The following is a 19,513-nucleotide window of genomic DNA, read 5'->3' on the forward strand; positions in this document are numbered from 1 at the left end:
ATCGCAACCAACTTGACTAGGTGCATACCGCCGGCGCCACCTAATGTACCGGAGTGTGTGTGTCTCTGTGAGGAATCACAGTACAGAACCCCCTCTGCTGGCCGTCACCATGTGTTTAACCAGTGGAGAGCGAGAAGAGAGAGAAACAGAGGTGAGATCTGATTGGATAAAGAGAGTTAAGGAGCGCGTTGAGGAGGACCAGATGCAGACAGACAGACAGACAGACAGACAGGCAGAATGAACACAGGAGATAGGGAAAAATAATTATAATACATGTAGTGTATTTGTGAAAAACAATTACATTATAAAATAGATATAACTTTTAATTATAAAAAATTATATATATATTTTATATATACGTATATATACACATATATATATGTGTATATATACGTATATATACATATATATATATATGTATATATACGTATATATATATACATCTATACATATATATGTATATATATATATGCCAGCAAGCCTGTGGGTGGGCACGGGGTTCGCCGTAATGGAGTGGTAAAGCTGCGGGCTTTATAGATTGAGAGCATGCGGCCTCCTCCATGAATCTGCCCCTAACTGTTCTTCTGCCTTTGTGGCCGTAACGATCGGCTTGCTCCCCTCTGTCACCATATTTTCTCCATCTTAGTTTAGAAGCGGAGATATATCTCTCCATAAAGGGCCCGACACAAAGAGGGCTGGAGAGCCTCGCCCCTGCTCCCCGACACACACAAAAGGACTCCGGCCTGCTAGGTTGATAAAGGCTCATGGAGAGGAGGAGAGGAGCTGATGGCCAGGGGACTGTTGGAAAGACCTATTCTCTTCACACACAAAGACATGCTCTCACTCAAGACGCTATCTCCGTCCTGTGACGCTGTTTGTGAATGCCTGCGTGCCCCTGCCCTGCCTTACTTTCTCCTCATCCACCTCTCTGTCTTCCTCCTTTTCACACACACACACACACATACACACACACACACACTCTTCCTTTCTTGTTAGAAGATGCTAATATAGCACACGACAAAGCCCCAGTAGACAGCTCTCAGACAAAACACTTCCTTTCTAAAGCAGTTCATCTTTATGCAGAGCCTATCCCAAGGATTGCTAAAGCATGGTCTCTTGAAAAGCAGGTTTTTTTCTTTTTTCCACCGGCGCTCACTCATTCCCGTCTATTCAGTCTCTCTTTATTAGCAGACACTGATGTTTCAAGACATCGCGGGTTGGTTATTAATTGCTCCCTGTGATACCGAACAGCGCTCCCCTGTCTTACCTGACATATCTGCAGGATGTGACTCAACAATATCAACCGTGTGTGTGTGTGTGTGTGTGTGTGTGTGTTTTTTCTTTCTCCCCCTCCCCGTGCAGAGAAATGGGTGCGAGGCCGGGCGATCGACCGCGGCGAGGTCGACGTCGGAACCCAGCAGAGCCAGGCGATCCCGCCGGGACTCTTTTGGAGGTTTCATATGACCGTGCACCACCCGACCTACATCAAGTTCAACCTGTCCCTCTCGCACAACGCGCTGCTCGGGGTCTACGGACGCAGGAATATACCGCCCACACACACTCAGGTAGTGGAGTTTCCTCATCATGTAGCATGCTGTTCACCCAGACGGGCTTGTTCACTGAAGTAGCACGTAGCACGACCGCACTAATGCAACGTTTCATCTCCAGTGTTTCATCCACACTGAGCTGACTTCACAAAAATGTTATAACTGAAAACTTTTGCTTCCCAAAGACAATTACGCACGTGGCGTGAGACTTGTCGTGTAAATTATATTTTTTAGGGATAATAATATCTTTTTCGATTCATCATTTAATTAAAAAAAATCTATTCCTTTCTATATTAATGTATTTGTCTGTCTGATGTTATTCATACACAGTGTCTCTCTGGCTCTCTCAACTTTCCTGCAAGCTCACGCTACCTGACTGTGTTGCAGATAGTGCTGCAGCGGATCAATAGACTCATGTTTCGGATCGAATCACGGATCAGAGTCACGGATCGGTTCAGCACAAAAGAATAAAAGGGAGCAAATATCACTTTTAGAGATTCCTTTTTTTGCCGCCGATACGAATTGCCGATCAGTGATGATCCATATTGCTGTTTGTTTACAGCAGCTGATCTACAAGGCTCCAGACTATTATTTATTTTTTGTTAGTAAACGATCAAAGTCAGAATATCATCAAACATTCTAAATGTTATCCTTTTACTTTGTTATCGTAATTTATAGTGTGGTTTTTTCTTCATAAAAACACAAAATTAAATTGCTAAGGAAATAAAAGACTGTATTTTTATGGATAAAAATAAATCTTGTCATTAGTAGTTAATGATGTATTATAATTGATTAGATCTTCATGTGAACAGGTCATAATTCATCTCTAATATCTATTAGTGTTGCTGTGAAAACATCTCCTTCAAACAACTAGATTTATTCAAGTTTCTCACTAACTCTCCATTTTAGAGATCACATGTGAACGCATCATGACAACGTTATAATTGACCTTACCGAACTCATTTCCCCTGAACAGAGCCTGAACGCATCATGATGTAACTGAACTGAACCCTCGTTCTCCTCGTGTCACTTTAAACACAGACTGGTTGTTTACAATGTAACACTATCAGAGATCGGTGACTACAAAAGCATGAATCACATATTTTACTGAATATTGGCGGATAACGATCGTCAGTAAAACTTTATTTCACACTGAGATGGTTAACAATAAAATGCATAATTAATCTGTGGTTAACATGCATGCCGAACCGCGAGGAGGGGGTCCGTACACCACTAGTGGTTTAGTGTCGCACAATTTCAACCAACATGAAGATGGGAGTATGTCATTTCTGATTTCTTGAATTGGCTGTAATTATGCAGGGAGAAATTGAGGATCGCTTTGCTGAATTTAAATTATTGAGTTTGGTTCATAAATTCGTAGTCCTCAACGAGGTTTGGTGGAGAAAACGGAGCGTTTCTCTCTTCGTTCGGCTTTTCTTCTTTACACGCAGTTGTTGTGTGGCGTGGCACCGGTTTTCGGTACCTAACCCTATTCGCGTCGCCATGACGTTCAGTGATTGTGACTATTCAGCGGTGGGTTCAGGGTGTTGCTGGTTCAATGTTGAGTTCAGTGCAAAACCAGGCCCACAGTAGACATGGTGCTAAGGTTATTCCTGTAGCTCAGCAGCCTCCTTGCAGCAGAGCCACGATTGTTTCTGAGGTTTCTGTGAGCTTTTAACCAGGATGTAACGTATGCATCATCACCACGATGCTCTCAGACTGTAAGCTATTGATTAGATACGTGACAATATTATATTTAAGTAAGTTCAGTAAAAATGTTTTTACATATGCTGGACACCTCTGCTTACTGAGGGAGAGGAGAAGCACTGAGGGAATGGCTGATAGGCACAGCACAGGCACACGTCCGCCTTGCTACCGTGGAAGGTACCTCGCCTACAAATATAATTCCATAAACATATGCCTGCTCAGACAGGTCAGGGGTTGTGTAGCTGTGGGAAGTAAGAAAAACAACTTCCTTCCACCCCTCACCCTGCCTGTGATCACCCATTTTAAATGGCAGTAAAGCCAATCGTGCACGCGGGTGTCAATAAACTGTATTCATGCTTGTTTTGTCAGCGCAAAAAAACACAAAGTGCAGTGGAGCAGGGATTGCTGTCTGCCTGTTTAACAGGTAGCATTTATGAGCCGTTTGCAAAATCGCTATTTTATACTTCTTCAGAAACGGAAAATATGTAAACGATAATGATTTAATCGTGAGTTTGACTGTATTAAAGCACAGTGTAAAAGACAAAGGAAAACGGAGCTTAGCAGTCATCTGGCGTTGTGTCTTCCCCTTCTCCTACCAGATGTCGACTAAAGGAAGAGCGGGAGCATCATCTTTGAGAACAACTGAAAAAGTGTGGCCGAACGTCGTTCTCGCAAGGAAAACAGCCATTTCTGATTTCCTCAGCTCGGTGTAGATGAAATGACACGTTCCCAGAGACAATGCACGCAAGCGTCGTACACCTTGTAGAACAGCGCGAGAAGCACGTACACGACACACACACTGAGTCGGCTGCTTTTTAACATCAGTGTGCACCGGCTCTCGCCTGCATGAAGAGGTCTAATTAGCTGTTTTTGACACGAGTGTGACACACAGCCCTCAGGGGGAATAAGGCTCAGCGAGCGCTTGCTAGTTCAAGGAGGTTCGAGAACGGAGGGGAGGGTGGCAGGGGGGAAAGTTAAAGAGGGCGAGGAAGAAGCACAGAGAGGCTTAGACAAACGAAATAATAGTCTGTTCCATTTGAAAACCCGGATGGTAAAGTCTGCCTGCGCTATTAGCGGCACGTCAGTTTGCTGGAACACGTCTGGTCGGAGGACTGACCTGCCACGGAGGATGATTTCCCTTCCTCATTTTGGTTTCCTGTTGCTCAATTCGCATCTGATATCCACGCTTAATGCGGCTCCCCGGCTTTTTCCGTATGCAGGCAGGCCAACAACATTCAATTGGCAGTTTTCACAAAGCTCACACGCCACTGCACAAGGGTCTATTGCAATTTCCCCCGTTGCATTCATGCAGGTTTGACGAATTCCCTGTCTCGCTCCTTCTAATTGGATGGCGTTGCCGTTGTCTGACTGTGTTCCCCGTATGCTGTGTCCAGTTCGACTTCGTGAAGCTGTTGGACGGGAAGGCGCTGCCCAGGTCCTTGACCGATCCCGTCTCCACTGCCAAAGCCCCCAAAGGCCTGCTGCTGAGCGGCCTCCAGGAAACGGGCTTCATCGAGTACATGGACCCCGGCACCTGGCACCTCGCTCTCTACAACGACGGACGCAGCCTGGAGCAAGTGTTGCTGCACAGCACGCCTATAGGTGAGGAGCTTTGTTACAGGAAGCGGGTTACCTTTCTTCCACATGTGGGGTGAGCACGAATATAGCATAGTAATAATATGTTTTCTTTTAGTTGGTTAGTTTTCACTTCTGTGTCAAGCCAAACATCCGGCCCATCCCTCATGGGATTACGAGACACGACCCTTTTGCAAAACACACGTCTTCCGGTGATACATATCGGAGCGAAAATGAATAAGATAAAACACCGCATTACAAAGCACTACTATGTTATTTCAAATGAAAATAACTGCTACAAACCGACAGTTTACCCTTTTTTCACCCTCCTCATCTCTCAGGCTAATGGATGAATGTTCAACTCGGTCTTTGTGCATCATCCGTAATTACAAAACCAAAATCTGCTTTTGTCTTACTAAAACAAACTAAAACACAGTATTGCAAGGTTCCTAGTAAAAAGGCCAATGGGAACCAAAATGAAACTCATTTTCTTTATTAGTTAAACAGCAAACAAATCCGCTTTTCTCCCTCAGTTTCAACCCGTAAGCGGTAAAATCTCAGCTGGGCACAAATGGCTCCAAATTATAATAATCAGAACCATATTCATATTTACGTCTGCTTTCTGAGTACTTGTAGAACCACATGACTGTTCTTTTATCCAGGGTTTTATTAAAATACAAGAGTTTGTGTGCGACCGGAGTTAGTTATGGAACTGTAGTGTGTGTGCGCCTCACTGTTCGAGTCTCAGGGTTGCTTTACTCTTGTCCTTCCTCCCCTTTCATCTCTTGATTTTCTCCAAGTTAAGAACACGGCTGAGAGTAGTTTGAGAGTCACTGACATTTGAAGGGAACTTTTCCTATTATGGAGAGAGAGGGAGCTTGGCATGGCAAGAGACAGCCGTTAGAAAGGGGAGGACAGCTCCTGTGGTAATGACAGGGCTCGCTAACTGCAGCTCATTGCTATGACACACACACGGCTAGTAGTGTGATATTATGTGAATAATGCAAGAGTACGTGGCTGAATATAGACGGTAGTGGATCATTACCAGGGCAGGTCCTTCACTCCCACTTTGTCCAGTAGTCCTTCAGGAGAATTCAGTGTTGAAATAACAAAAATATATATCAAATAAAAATAGTGTTGGGAAAAGTCACTGTGTGGTAGTGGAGACTTGGTCATTTCTATGTAGCAGACAGGTGATATGGCATTTACAAAGTTTACAACTTGGGATGAAAAGATATTATGAGGATTGCATGACACTCTATTTTGGCTTTGTTAGTTTTGATCTGTAACTGGGCTTGAATTATTTAGCTTTTGTGCTATTCAGTGAATGATCTGGAGCAGTGCATCGAGCTCTCTGGATGCTCATAATCTAAACATGTGCACCACCGACCTCTAAACAGCCCACGTCGTAAGCCAATCGGTAAACAGTGCCAAAACATGGCACTGTAGACATCTTATTGACAGAGTCTTTTATATAATGACTGACAGCATGCGACAGCTAAACACAGATTTTATTTCAGAGCTGTCAAACATTTGTTGACACTCGTGCCGTCTATAAAGACTGGAATACACCAGCCCTATTTTGGGGTGCCATGTTTCGAGCTAAACGGGAAACGGCAGCAACTAAACAACTAGCCGACTATCCTTTTTCCTCTCCGATAATCAAAACAAATGCAGACACAACAGATGGGCTCAGAATAGCAGCATTTCGTCCACCGAGGTTGTCCAAATAATGAATCAAGAGATTTGGCTTGAAAGAGGAAAATAATATTAATGGATTGATGTCAGAGTGCATTTCACTGCCCATTTACAGCCCTAACGAGGGCTACAAACAGACTCTGCGCTGTTTTTTAGAGGCAGAAAATCAAAACCACTGAGCTACAGTACAATAAATCCTAATAAGAGACACGGTGAGCTGTCGCCCAGAGTGGAGCTTCATGGGGAGACGAGGGAGAAATGAGAGGATCTCTGTCGGGAAATTGAGCTTTTCCGCAGCAAATAGTAACTGGATACAACAGAGAAAACACGCAGAATGAATAAGAGGACGGCAAAAGACTGTCATAGAAATAAATAAATAAAATAGGATGAAATCAATAGAGCGTATGAGTAAGACAAGAGGGAACATATGAGAGCATTAAGGATGTGAAAACAATGCATGAGATGAAGAACATGCTTGTTATCGTAGAAACAAGGGGACTGTGTTGTGTGTTGGTGCTAAAATATGGCATGCGGCATATTGCATGGATAGATGATCACTATAATACCATAATCTAGAGAAATGTAAAAGAAGAAAGGTGTGTGAGAACAATCAAAGCAGGATGTGTTTGGTTACTTGACCTTTTTCAGTCAGAAGATGAGACACACACACACACACACACAAACACACACACACACACACACACACACACACACACACACACACACACACACACTCTGCAGACATTTCTCAGTGATTGTGACTATTGTTTTAATCTGTCCCATGTCAATGTTGGAGAAAAAAATAATGAAAATGTTGAGCAGAACATCTGCTGGTTTAAAAATAGATGTCATTATGTGGATTCAAATGGGATTTTTCCAAACATTTCCATTTTATACAGAAAAAACAGCAGCAGGTGCAGAGAAAACCTCTTTCTCCTCCTCCTCTATTATTGACATTTACATGTGACCCACAAACGCTCCGGCTTAATGATATCTGCCATTTCGCCACCTCCACTCCAGCCCCATCTTCTTTAATTCTACTCAGCCTCTACCCAGGCAGAGAGTGGTGGTGCTTCCTGCAGGGCTATTAATTATGCATAATTGCTCCACTTCAGCTGTCATCACACATCCTCTTGAATATTATATCTTTTACACAACGACAAGCAAAAGTGTCAGAAAAAAGTTTGGCGTAGATGCCTGTAACTTTTACCAAACAAAGATGATAAACAAAAAAATATAACAAAAAGAAAAGTGGCGAGTTCACGGCTGGATGCTTCTAGTTAGCTGAGCAGCCATTTCATTTTTTTTCATAAATTCATAAAGCCCAAGGGTCGTAAAGCACGGCTGAAACTTTACAGGCTCATAAAGTACAATTGCAATGCTTATTTGACCAATCAGATCACTTGGCTGGAAGCACTCATTTTATAATAGCATTTAACTGCAATAACTTATGGCATGACTGATTCCTAACTGGAAAGGGTTTTGTCAGTGGAAAGAACGAGCGGGTGTCTCACGGATGCTCACACAGTTTATATACTGTGTATATATATATATATATATATACATATATATATATATTTTTTTATATATATATATATATACATGGGCATGGAACTTTTAACAAAAACGATCACGGCTGGATGCTTCTAGTTAGCTGAGCAGCCATTTCTTATATACGTAACAACAATTAACATTACCTGTTAATTTCCTGGAGATCTTTATATTTGAGAGAGATTTTATATCCTGAGAGCTTTCTGGATCAATCATCTCCTCTGGATTAAAAGGAACCCGGTGACCTTGCGGACGAGTTGTTGTGTCGAATGCCAGATACAATATTGGAATTTGTCTATACAAATCTCTTTTTCTCGAAGAGAGAAAGAGACATATTCAAGGGGGGAAAGGTTTGTGAGTCTTCCTGACAGTGTGGGAGAAAAGATGATTGCCACTCCTCTCCATCAGAGTGACGATGACGGGTGATGGAGGTGAAAATGACTTTGGTTTCTGTAGCGATGCGCCGCTGTGGAGGATAACGCCGTGCTGCCGGTTGCTGGCAGGGCCCGTCTCATTAGCATGTGTCACACGCGCCTCAAGGCGAGTGTCACATAATAACTTTGCGTGCACGTGTTTGTAAATGTGTGTGCGCGCGAGCGAAGGAGAGCGGGCGGGAGAGCGAGCGAGCCATGCCACAGAAGGATTTGTCATCCATGCTCCCTGAACAGAGCGAGCCAGGGGACTGCAGTGGTTTGACTCCGGAGCCGGTCCCCCCCGTTCAGAGGAGCCGAGCAGGACGGCCCAGGGTCAAATAAAGGATGACATCCACGACACCCATTTTAATTACTCTATCTTGCTTAGATAGAGCTCGCCTGGCACAAGACAAGCGGCAGCTCGGTTCAAAATTCCCAACTCTTGCCAGCCTCTCCTCCAGCAGAATCTTCCATCTGGAGTGGAGCTGACATAAAAGGCTTAAAAGTGCTCTCCCTTTTTATCTGTCTCTGCCACGCTGCCTGTACCCGGAGAATGAGACGTGACATGATGGACATATCAATGGGAGGAAAGGAGAGCGGTAAAAGGGAGGCAGCCAATTGAAGTCCGGCTGAGGAACATGATGAAATGCTCATTGCCCACAGAAGGATGTGATGAAATGCATGTCTCCAGATGAGACAAAGCACGAGTAGGAACAAGCGTCACATTGATCCTCGCCACGCCGCCAGTGTAGCTCTGATAGCGACGCAGCTTTAGCCCTTCTCCGCTAACCCGTGCACTCGCACTGTCAGACTTTATGGGGTTCAGTCTCGTTCCAAACGGCGTCCGTGTAAACAGTTTGTTGATTAAGCCTTGATGTTTGTAAATTTGCGTGCGCTGTGTGTTTCCAACCTGTAATGCAGTATAATGTGCTTAGTGCTACTGAGTGTAAGTGAGTGCTTGGCCGTTCCCCAGAGAGTGATAGCAGCTGGATCAGACTAATCTAATATAGCCCCTGAGTCTGGGGAGCCATCCATTGCTTATCAGATCTCTCATTCAATAACAGAGAGCTGTGCCAGCTTATGGAGTTACATGTGGAACATTTTCAAGTATTTTTTTTTTATTTCTCTCTCTCTCTCTCTCTCTCTCTCTCTCTCCCTCTGCCTTTTATGTCTGATTTGTGAATGCTTGTGTTTGTGTTTGGTTGTGCAGACTCAATGGACGGCTGCTCCACAGACTGTAATGGAAACGGAGAGTGCGTGGCCGGACACTGCCACTGCTTCGCTGGCTTCTTGGGTCCTGACTGCGCCAAAGGTAAGACATGTGTGTTGGGATGTCTCCCAATCCTCTCTGACCTCCCGACCTCCTCTGTGGCTCTCAGCCCGAAGCCCATTTACTTCTGTCACCTTTTCTAAAACTTGTCACGAACGTATAGTTTCTCTTTAAAAAATGTAATTAAAAGGTTCCTCAAAAAGGATGAAATCGTGCATTTCAAAGGGGTATCTTCAGCCGTTAATACGCCTTCAGCCCGTTAGTGATTATTTACAGCGACAGGCCTTTGTACTGTCGGTTCTTACATTTCTTTACCTCAACTGCAGCGAGCATCAGGTCTTCTTAGTGGTATTTAAGTTAGACCGCTCCCTGTTTTCTGATGTGCTCCGGTTTTAATTTGCTGTTGATGCTGTTTGCTTTTAATGAATAACAAATTCAATATAACCTACTTTTCCACATCACCAATTAAATTTGTTCCGCGACACGTATACTCTCTGAGTTTCTCCTCCTCCACAGAAATCGGCTTCATGTTTTAATTTACCAACTATATGCCGTCACTTCTTCCATTCTGCTGATTTTCAGATGCTGTTCAGCTCTACTGTCAAAAAAAAAAACTACAACATAACACTTCCTGCAGAAATGTTTCACATTAAAAGCCTTCTAGCAACTCAAAGGGCACGTCGCCACGTAGATGTTAATTTGATACATTTGCAAGAAGTGCTATTGACAGCAACTTCGCACCTCGAAATTGTGTAGAGAACAATGGCGTTCTTTGGCACGGACTAATAAGCTGCTGTTTGGCAAAACAGGCAATAACATGTCATGTTGCTTTTGGTTTCAAAATATAAAACATCATCCTGCAACTGCAGTCTCTGTAGCTTCTCCCTCTTGCTCTCTCTGCATCTCTCTCTCTCTGCCTCTGTCGTTCTTTGTAAAATTATTGTAGTTGTATCAGTCTCATTGTGTAGAAACAGCTGATATAATATCACATCCCATGATTTATTTACGCTCATCATTTATTCATTCGCTCCCCTCTCATCCTCGCTCATTTGCCCGCTCGATAATATTCTGCCTTTGAAAAGTTAGACAGCAAGTTTTGGCAAGAGCTGTAAAAAGTGAAGTGTGAATTTATAACTGTGGGGTGCAGAGTGTTAGATTTAACAAAGGATCAAACAAACACATAGCACGCATGAACGCACAGGGCCTTCACTGCGAATTCTCCCGGAGAATTACAAAATACAAAAAAAAAGGCGTCCGTTCTGGATCGTCTTTCCAATCCATTTGAAGTCTGGAGCCGCCATGCGTCCTCCAGCTGCAGTGAGGAGTCTAACTGGAGTGTAACTGTCTTTGACTTTATTCTACCTGGCTGTCATTACATTAGCCACACGGCTCTCCGTCCCTGCATGGAGATGGCTCCGCTTTCCACCCTCATTCCATAAACCCCTAATGCTCCGTTTTCACGATTGTTTTCACGGTCTGTTCAGAGTAAGTGAGGTGACGTTGGGGGGGGATTTTCTCCGATTCCTGGGTTGCCGTGGTAGCCGGGCTCAGGTGGTGCTTGAGTAAATTGAAACAGTGTGAGGGATAAGCTGGAGTGTGCGTGTGTGTGTGTGTGTGTGTGTGTGTGTGTGTATACGTGCGGACAAGCGTGTGTGTGTGTGTGTGAGGAAAAAAAAGAAAGAGGAGACAGAGGCTGCTTGAGGATTTGCTGAATCCGCGCACCAGCTGAGATAAGAGAGCGTAGCTCCTCTCGCGGCAGGTTACTGCGGTCGCCCGGCTAATATACTGCAGTACCGCGTGCGTGTGGGTGTACGCGCCTGTGTGTGTTTGCATGTGTGTAATCTGTGTTTGTCTTGTTGCAGATTCGTGCCCCGTGTTGTGCAGCGGCAACGGCGTGTACGAGAAAGGGAGGTGTGTGTGCCTGGCCGGGTGGAAGGGGGCAGAGTGTAACGTGGAGGAAGGTCAGTGCATCGACCCCACCTGCTCCAACCACGGCTCCTGCATCCAGGGAATCTGCATCTGTGGTCCAGCCTACAAAGGGGTTAACTGCGAACAAGGTAAGACGTTTTACCCTCTAATAAGGCGACAATACACACCTTGTGATATCACACCTGCACAGCTACGACAGCTCCACTTTTACACATTTAAATATCTGTCTGAGCTGTTTTTGCTGAAGGTAAGCGTTAAATTCAAAGCCGCGCTAATCAATATTTTTGTACTGACAATAGGTGAAATGACTGTGTAATTCTACACGGGTGTCTTGCAGTGTCAAGCCCACAGAGAATTATCACCCGACTGCAGACCCTCTCAGCTCCATGGAAGAGGAATCAGTCATGTCAATTTAAAATTCATACAGCACAAAACCACAAATCGCAAATTACAAATTTGCCTCTTAAGGCAATCTGTATAGCACACAGCACCCTCTATTCTAAGACTTCATTCAGGGAAAGGAAAAACTCTCAAAATATAACCTATTACAGGGAAAACATGCATCAGTGTTTTACTATTTACCACCAAATGGCAGCCAGGCCAAGATATTGAATAACTAGTGAATACAATATATTTAGATATTTAGCTGCTTGGAAAGTATAGTTTGCTAAGCTACCAGTTATTTATTATTTATACGACATAATTCCAAGTCAAAGTTATATTATGAACACATATAATACTAATATAAATTATATAATATTAATTTAATAATATCAGAATGTAATGAACTATTTAAATTATATTTTATTTTAGTCACACCTACTAAACTTAAATTAAAAAATGTCTGGGAAAATGTAGCTTGTGTGACGCTAATGAACTACTTCATAATAAAAGAGCTAAGCTACTAAAAGCTATTTGATTCAGAAGACACCGCGTTACTGAGATATTTAGTTAAACTAGTAACAAACTTGGCAAAATTGCTTCAATTTAGTTTTGGGATTATAGTTTTCATATATAAATAAATTGCTCCTAATCTCAACAGTGTCATCGTAATATATTCACCGAAATCATACATAGGAATCTGCAACACTTTCTCTCTTTCGACTGATGTCCATCAAGAATGAATGTTGTTATGTCACGGTGATTGTTGTGAGTACGCTCATGATTTAAGTGCAAGCAGAAGCAGCGGGCAGCTACTTCAGCATGGTCTTAATGGTGCAGGTTCAGGTAGCGCCATGGCAACATTACACTTCCTCTTTAGATCCAAAGAATGCAGAGAACACGCTCATATATATATATATATATATATATATATATATATATATATATATATATATATAAATTGTATCACTGCCTGTAAATACTGTGTATTTGTTATATACTGTTATATACTGTGTATTTGTTATATACTGTAAATACTGTTATATTATTGTAGCCAAGACGTTAACTTAAGTAAAGAGAGGGAACATGGCCTTGGGTTGAAATGACCGGACCATAAATGATTCAGGTGTCTCAGGCACCTCACAGTTGTCCAGGAAACCAGCTGTGGGCCTTTGTCACCACCTCCCCTTGCAGCTGTCCATTGTAAAACCACCCAATAAATTAGCCAAAACAAACAAAGCCATGATATCTAAAACAATTATGATGTTACACTTGACGATAACCTGATGGCACAGCTGTCCCAGAGACCGCCCTGCTGTTGCCTCCGGTATCTCGGCCTGCAGAGACTAAATCAGGTGTTTGACCTTGAGCGGCGGAGCTGAGCTGAGCCGAACTGTGCTGAGCTTTGGCTTGGCGCTCAGAGCTGTAATTACACACACTAACACAGCGAAGCGCGGACCACCATGACACACACACACACACACACACACCAACCCATTTCACCCCCTTATCAAAGCCTCTGTTCTAAGTGTCCTATGAAGTGTAATGTTGTGGAACAGATACAGGGATTGTAGCTGGGGTGGTTAACTCCTGGATGGGATGCAAAGAACACTGCTTTCATACTCGGTGAACTGATGATTATAATGAGGCCGGCATACCCCAACCCCCGCACCCATGTCCACCCTTTCACTCCCTCCTCTCACTTCTGACTCATTCTGGCTCTTCCTTTTGTCCTCTCTCTCTCTCTCTCTCTCTCTCTCTCTCTCTGCAGTGGACTGCGCGGACCCTCAGTGCGGCGGGCACGGCGTGTGTGTGCGCGGGGAGTGCGTGTGCTCGGCAGGCTGGGCAGGAGTGAGCTGCGATGACCCGCTGCCAGCATGTCAGGAGCAGTGTTCAGGACATGGCACCTATCTACCCGAGTCGGACGCCTGCGCCTGCCAGCCCAACTGGACCGGACCAGACTGTTACACCGGTAAAACCTGAGGATTGTTGTTCACCCACAGAAAAACACAAACAAAACTACCAACAACAACACAAAACGCACAGGAAATCACCACTGCACTTCTCTAGAATGCAAGTTTTAGTGTGCTAGAGTGGTTGCACGCACGGGCTTGCCAGATACTATTTCCTGGGGATTTGATAGACACGTGAAATATGGACCGGAGCCACTCTGTGAAATGTGTGTGCATGCATGTGTGTTTTTTCACTCTCTTCATGCTGGTCGTAAATGAGATTTCCCCTCATGACGCTCTGGAGCCACCCCCTTGCAATAGCACTCACTTTACTGCGCATTTATAGTGCTACACGCACACACACACACACACACACACACACACACACACACACACACACACACACACACACACACACACACACACATATTCCCTTCAGCTAAATGAGGGGAGGAAAAAAAGGAAAAGACATGGAAAAGAATAAGACCTCTATTCTCACTTTGCTGCGAGTCCTTTCAGAGACTGCTACTCTGAGGAACGTTCGGCTTGGCATTTAAAAGCTTGCTGATGTTTATTTCAGATCCTGCTACCTGCGCGCTACATATTAGTCAGTGTGTGGTTGTTAGATATATCCGTAAAAAGATATTTCCTACATCTACACCAACCTGAAGTTTCCTTTTTGAACTCCGTAAACTCTGCCTGCTTGGATAGGCAGCTATTCTACGCTGACAGTGTAGAAAAAGGCAGCGAGTTAGCCATTGTGAAAGGGGAAAAGTGAAGCATGTGTTCTCTCGTGTCAAATCTATAGAATGCAGTACTCTGTGGTACACAGTGAGAGTGTCCTTGTCCTTGAAGTGTAAACTGACAGAGAGGAAAATAGCCATTATAGCGCTGATTTTCCTCTTTTTCCGCCACACTAACTGAACGCTGGTGGTGGGGAAGGATCCGCCTTACCGTGCACTCCAATGATTTGCAGGCAATTGGCATTAGCCGCCGCTCTCAGGTGTATGCACGCCTTATTATAGTGATATTACCCATGATAATGATAGACCGTGGCTGAGTGTCTGAGATATGAGCGGCCTCTCTCCACCTGCCGGGCTTTTAATCAAAAGGACCCTGCGATGCTACGTCCTGGTCTTGTTGAAGCATAGCTAAGCTAATGTAATTCTAATAGAGAGCTGAAAAACTCTCCAACTTTAATCCACTTTTTTCTCCCTCTCCATGCTATGTATATTTAAATTGAAATAACTTTTTACTGTAGCTGGATAAGTAGTCTTTGTGTGCCTCCAGCACTTTGCTCTCTTTACTGATGGATGAGGCTTTGCCTCTGCAGCAAGAGAGGGAGCTCGATGGTGAGGAGCGTAGAGAGGACGAAATAAAAGAGGAGGGCCGAAATTTAAAGGGGTGTTGCAAGGGAGAGGGAGAGGGAAGGGTTACTGAAAAGAAAAAGCGAAGAGATGAAGATGGAGAGATGAAGGGAGAGAAAGGGTATTAACACACCCACCAAATCTGATCAAAATGTCAGAAAAGAATAATAGAGCTGAATTTGAGTCCCTGTAGTTTAAATATGCGCTGCAAATACGAATCATTTGGCTGTTATTATGAGTCTATTCACTCTTCCTCTCCTTCAGGGAGCTCAGCTATTAGAGGTGGGAAGATTATGTATTGTGAGAAAGTAGACTTTTTTAAGTCTCTGAGGTTATCCCCTTCTATTGCTAGTTTTTTTTTCTTCTTTTTTTTCTCTCACCTATCTCCGATGTCTCACCCCCGATTCAGAATTTTCTTTTTAACTTTTCCCCTTCTACATGTCCCCCCGTGCCTCTTTTACCATTTTTCTTTTCTTCCTACACTCAATTCCTCCATTTGCTCCCCTCCCCTCTCGTTCTCCTTCCCTCCCTCTTGAACTCGCACCCTTTTTTTTTCTCCTTCATTTTTATTCTCACGCGTATCCCCTCCTCTTCCTCCCCCCCCCCTACCTGTTTGGCAGAGCTGTGCCCGGTGCCATGTGGCAGCCATGGCGTTTGCTCCGAGGGCCAGTGCCAGTGCGAGGAGGGTTGGATTGGCGCTGCGTGCGACCAAAGAGCATGCCATCCTCGCTGTGAAGAACACGGCCAGTGCCACGACGGGACCTGCATCTGTCGGCCTGGCTGGGAGGGAGAGCATTGTAACATTGGTGAGCTGTGTGTGTGTGTGTGTGTAGGTGTGTGTGTGTGGGAGTGTGTTGGATTATTCTCTGTGATATTTTGATTGGTATGATTCAAAAAGGTGTCACTGTTACAATTGCTTTCTCACTTTTTTTCCCCCCGTCACAGTTACACATGACTTGGATGTCGTAGTGAAAGGTAATTCATCTTTTTTTTAAAGATAAATATAGTTATATTGTGTTCCTCTGACATGCTCACAAATGCCCAAACTGTGTGTGTGTGTGTGTGTGTGTGCGCGCGTGTGCATCTGGGTCACACCTTTTTTCAGACGGCTGCCCAGGGTTGTGCAGCGGGCACGGGCGCTGCACCCTGGAGCAGAGCGGCTGGCGCTGCGTCTGCCAGGCGGGATGGAGTGGGCCTGGATGCAGCGTTGTCATGGAAACTGACTGCAGTGATGGAACAGACAACGACGGAGGTGACATTCTAACGTCATCGATCATTTTCCATCCCTTTTTTCTCTCTCGTACCTCTTTTCATTTCTGTCTTTCGTGGCAGATTGTCCATTCCATTCCATTACTTCTCCTCCTGTTTCCCCTGCCCAAAAAATCTGCCTCGTCGCTCCTCCCCTGCATCCTTCCGTGCTGTCCCAATCCTGCCGAGACTCCTGTAGAGTCCCGCTGGTCATTATTGTATGGAATATGTATTTGTGTGTGTGCGTGCGCAGTGTGCGTGGTGGTTTTCCCCCCCTCATCACAGCTAAATGTCTAATATGCATACCACCTGCTAGGATAAAAGGCACTCTGAGAAATTTTCTCAAGTCTAAATACAGCAAACCATGCAGAATAGATTTCTGCTGCGAGGTGTTTGGTGACAGGTGAGAGGTGTGTGTCGCTCAGCCTCGTAGCTGTGTCGTTCTATCCTCAGGTGAAGAGACAAGAAAGGAACATTTCATTGCAATCATTTCCCTGCCACTGCGGTCCCAAGCGATGCTGTTTCTCCCTGTTTTTAGGGTGTCGCGCGCTACTGCGTTACTTTCAACTGCGCCCATGCATTTGAAAACATCAAATATCCATCATGGACGTCACCGTTAAGCCGCGTTGTAATCCGTCAGAGCAAACAAGGTAGTGTCTCTTTTGTTTAGAGCAGAAGCGTCCTCGTTGTTATTCCATGGATCCACGTTTTATGATGAGTGGCTTTTGAATTGGTGCACACAGCAGCGGGAAACCTCAAACGCATACATACTTTTTTTTTTTTCTACATTCCCTTTTTTCGGCTGCTGCAGAGTGCTGCTGATAGCTGCAATGTAACCGTTTCTTTTTTTTCTTCTCCTTCTGCACATTGTTTACCAAAGCTGCATGACTGACTGAGCCGACACTTCAGAAAGTCAGCGTCGACGGCTGCTCAAAACATGAAATACAGGCCCTTACCCTGGATTATAACCTCCGAGCCAGGCAATAAGAAATGCCTGGTGGACTATAAAGTAGGGTCCGAATAAGAGAAACAAGTCATAGCAGGACCGAGGCCTGCCAGCAGCTTAGACACTGATGGTTTTTACATGAAAACCTGTGAAAATAGTTGTATATTTCCTTCTGTGGCGTTGTCAAATCTGAAACGAGTGTCCCTAATGATGTCATCGGAGGTCATCTCAGCTTGGATTTGGAGACTGCAGATTTATATCTTAAAAATACCCAAAACAATGAGTGTAGCTCTGAAACGAATAATTCAACATTAAGGAAATATACTTTCCCGCAGAAAGCGAGATGAGAAGATCGATACGATCGATCCAGCTGTAAAGAACGGCAGGTTTCTGGATCCTTCCAGGAAGCTACTGCGCCCGGCGAAGAAGAAGTCATACAACCCTCCAATAAAACGACAAATTGCAGTTGTGGCTTTTTTGTATGGATTAAAAAAATGAGATTTTTAATCGGTGAGCTTCGGAGGTCCTCGTAGGTAGATTGTGTTTCCTTTTGAACAGAGCCGCCTCCCCTCCCCAGATCCCATTCTTCATGCTAAGCTAACTGATTGTATGAAAAGGGAATTGGAGGTTGAGGTGGTGAGTGGGTGGAGGAACGGACAGCTTTCTCTCTGCATTACAATAAAAAGCAATATACAGTACATTCTGCGGGACGTAATGCAGTATGAATATTGATGTGTGAAGTGCATGCACTGTAGGTATCAAACTGTTCAGTTTAAGGATGCATTTGCTGAGAGAGACTCACTAACAAAGCCTTATGGAGACCACTTACACTCCTCTTATCTTGCTATCCTCACACCTCTGTGCACAGCTTTTCAGATACCGTAATTTTCAATCGCACAATTCAGCCATCTCCCCTTAATTGGCACATATACCGTCGGCACTCATAGCCGTCTCTCGCAGCAATCTTTTTGTCGCTAAAGATAGACAGAGATGGAAAGATGCTATCACAAGTAATCAGAGAATAAAGAAGAACTCTGAAGAAAGAGTTTAAATTATTCCGCCTGGATGGGAGAGTGGAGCGCATGTATTGTTCTTTCTCTTGGAAAAAAAACAACACAATAAAAAAGCATTTTCCACACCAGGCAGTGCAATCATACATATTCATATGCAATACATATGTTCAAAATCTACATTATCGCCATCCCTCCTTGGTAAACAACCATGCCTGCATAATAAGCCCAAAAACGTGCATGTCCTTTTCAATGGTGGTGATATTAGAATTTCAATTAATGGCGTTCTTTCAAGTTAAAGTGGTGAATCTTATGGAAATCAGTCATTGTACTCTGCTACCTTTTGTAGGAGGAGGTTATAATAGAATATTGTTGGCCTTTCGCTCCCTGCTCCGTGGTCAGATGCATTTAAATGTCAACGCGGCTTCCTGCCTTTTCAGAAACAGGCTTGAAATAGGAAACACAAATGCCAGCCTGGCTCCCATTACCTGCCGCCTTGGTTCGTATCCGCGGCTCATTGTTTACGCCCGGAACTTTTGTGGACCGCATTCAAATAATACTGGAGATTCAGGTCTGATTTATAACAATGGAAGCCATAATTGTGATCTGATGGCCCCTAATGGCTCTCGTTTGATTGATACTCGTGGCCGTGATGGCGCATGTGCAGTTCCTCGTCGTTGATGAGATTACTCCGGGAGAGTTTCTCACCGGCCAAGCAGTGTGAAAATAACTCCTTGGCAGGTCTTTATGGCGTCTTCTTCACATCTTTCCACTGCGGATATATACAGTACCTTGGCCTTTAGAGTAGAAATGTGTTCTCAGCACCTTAGTCACTTAAATCTATTAAAGCCTTTATTGGCTGTGCACAATAAAGATGTTAATGTCTCGCCTATATTAACTGTGTCAAGTCAAGCAACCC

The 19,513-nt window shown here is 44.2% G+C and overlaps 1 protein-coding gene across 1 annotated transcript in view; it reads left to right on the forward strand.

Moving 5' to 3' along the window:
- The window catches only part of tenm1 (teneurin transmembrane protein 1), a gene marked incomplete at both ends in the record, with an annotated part of 157,259 nt that overhangs the window by 78,881 nt on the left and 58,865 nt on the right, over positions 1–19,513 (forward strand). Inside the window, 8 exons of the mRNA XM_079228505.1 lie at positions 1,363–1,565; positions 4,649–4,856; positions 9,702–9,803; positions 11,624–11,818; positions 13,843–14,043; positions 16,011–16,196; positions 16,336–16,365; positions 16,496–16,642. Of these exons, the coding sequence (XP_079084631.1) occupies positions 1,363–1,565; positions 4,649–4,856; positions 9,702–9,803; positions 11,624–11,818; positions 13,843–14,043; positions 16,011–16,196; positions 16,336–16,365; positions 16,496–16,642 (1,272 nt within the window). The remainder of the gene's footprint in view (positions 1–1,362; positions 1,566–4,648; positions 4,857–9,701; positions 9,804–11,623; positions 11,819–13,842; positions 14,044–16,010; positions 16,197–16,335; positions 16,366–16,495; positions 16,643–19,513) is intronic.

Source organism: Taurulus bubalis (assembly GCF_910589615.1).
Source record: "Taurulus bubalis genome assembly, chromosome: 13".
Classification (NCBI taxonomy): Eukaryota; Metazoa; Chordata; class Actinopteri; order Perciformes; family Cottidae; genus Taurulus; species Taurulus bubalis.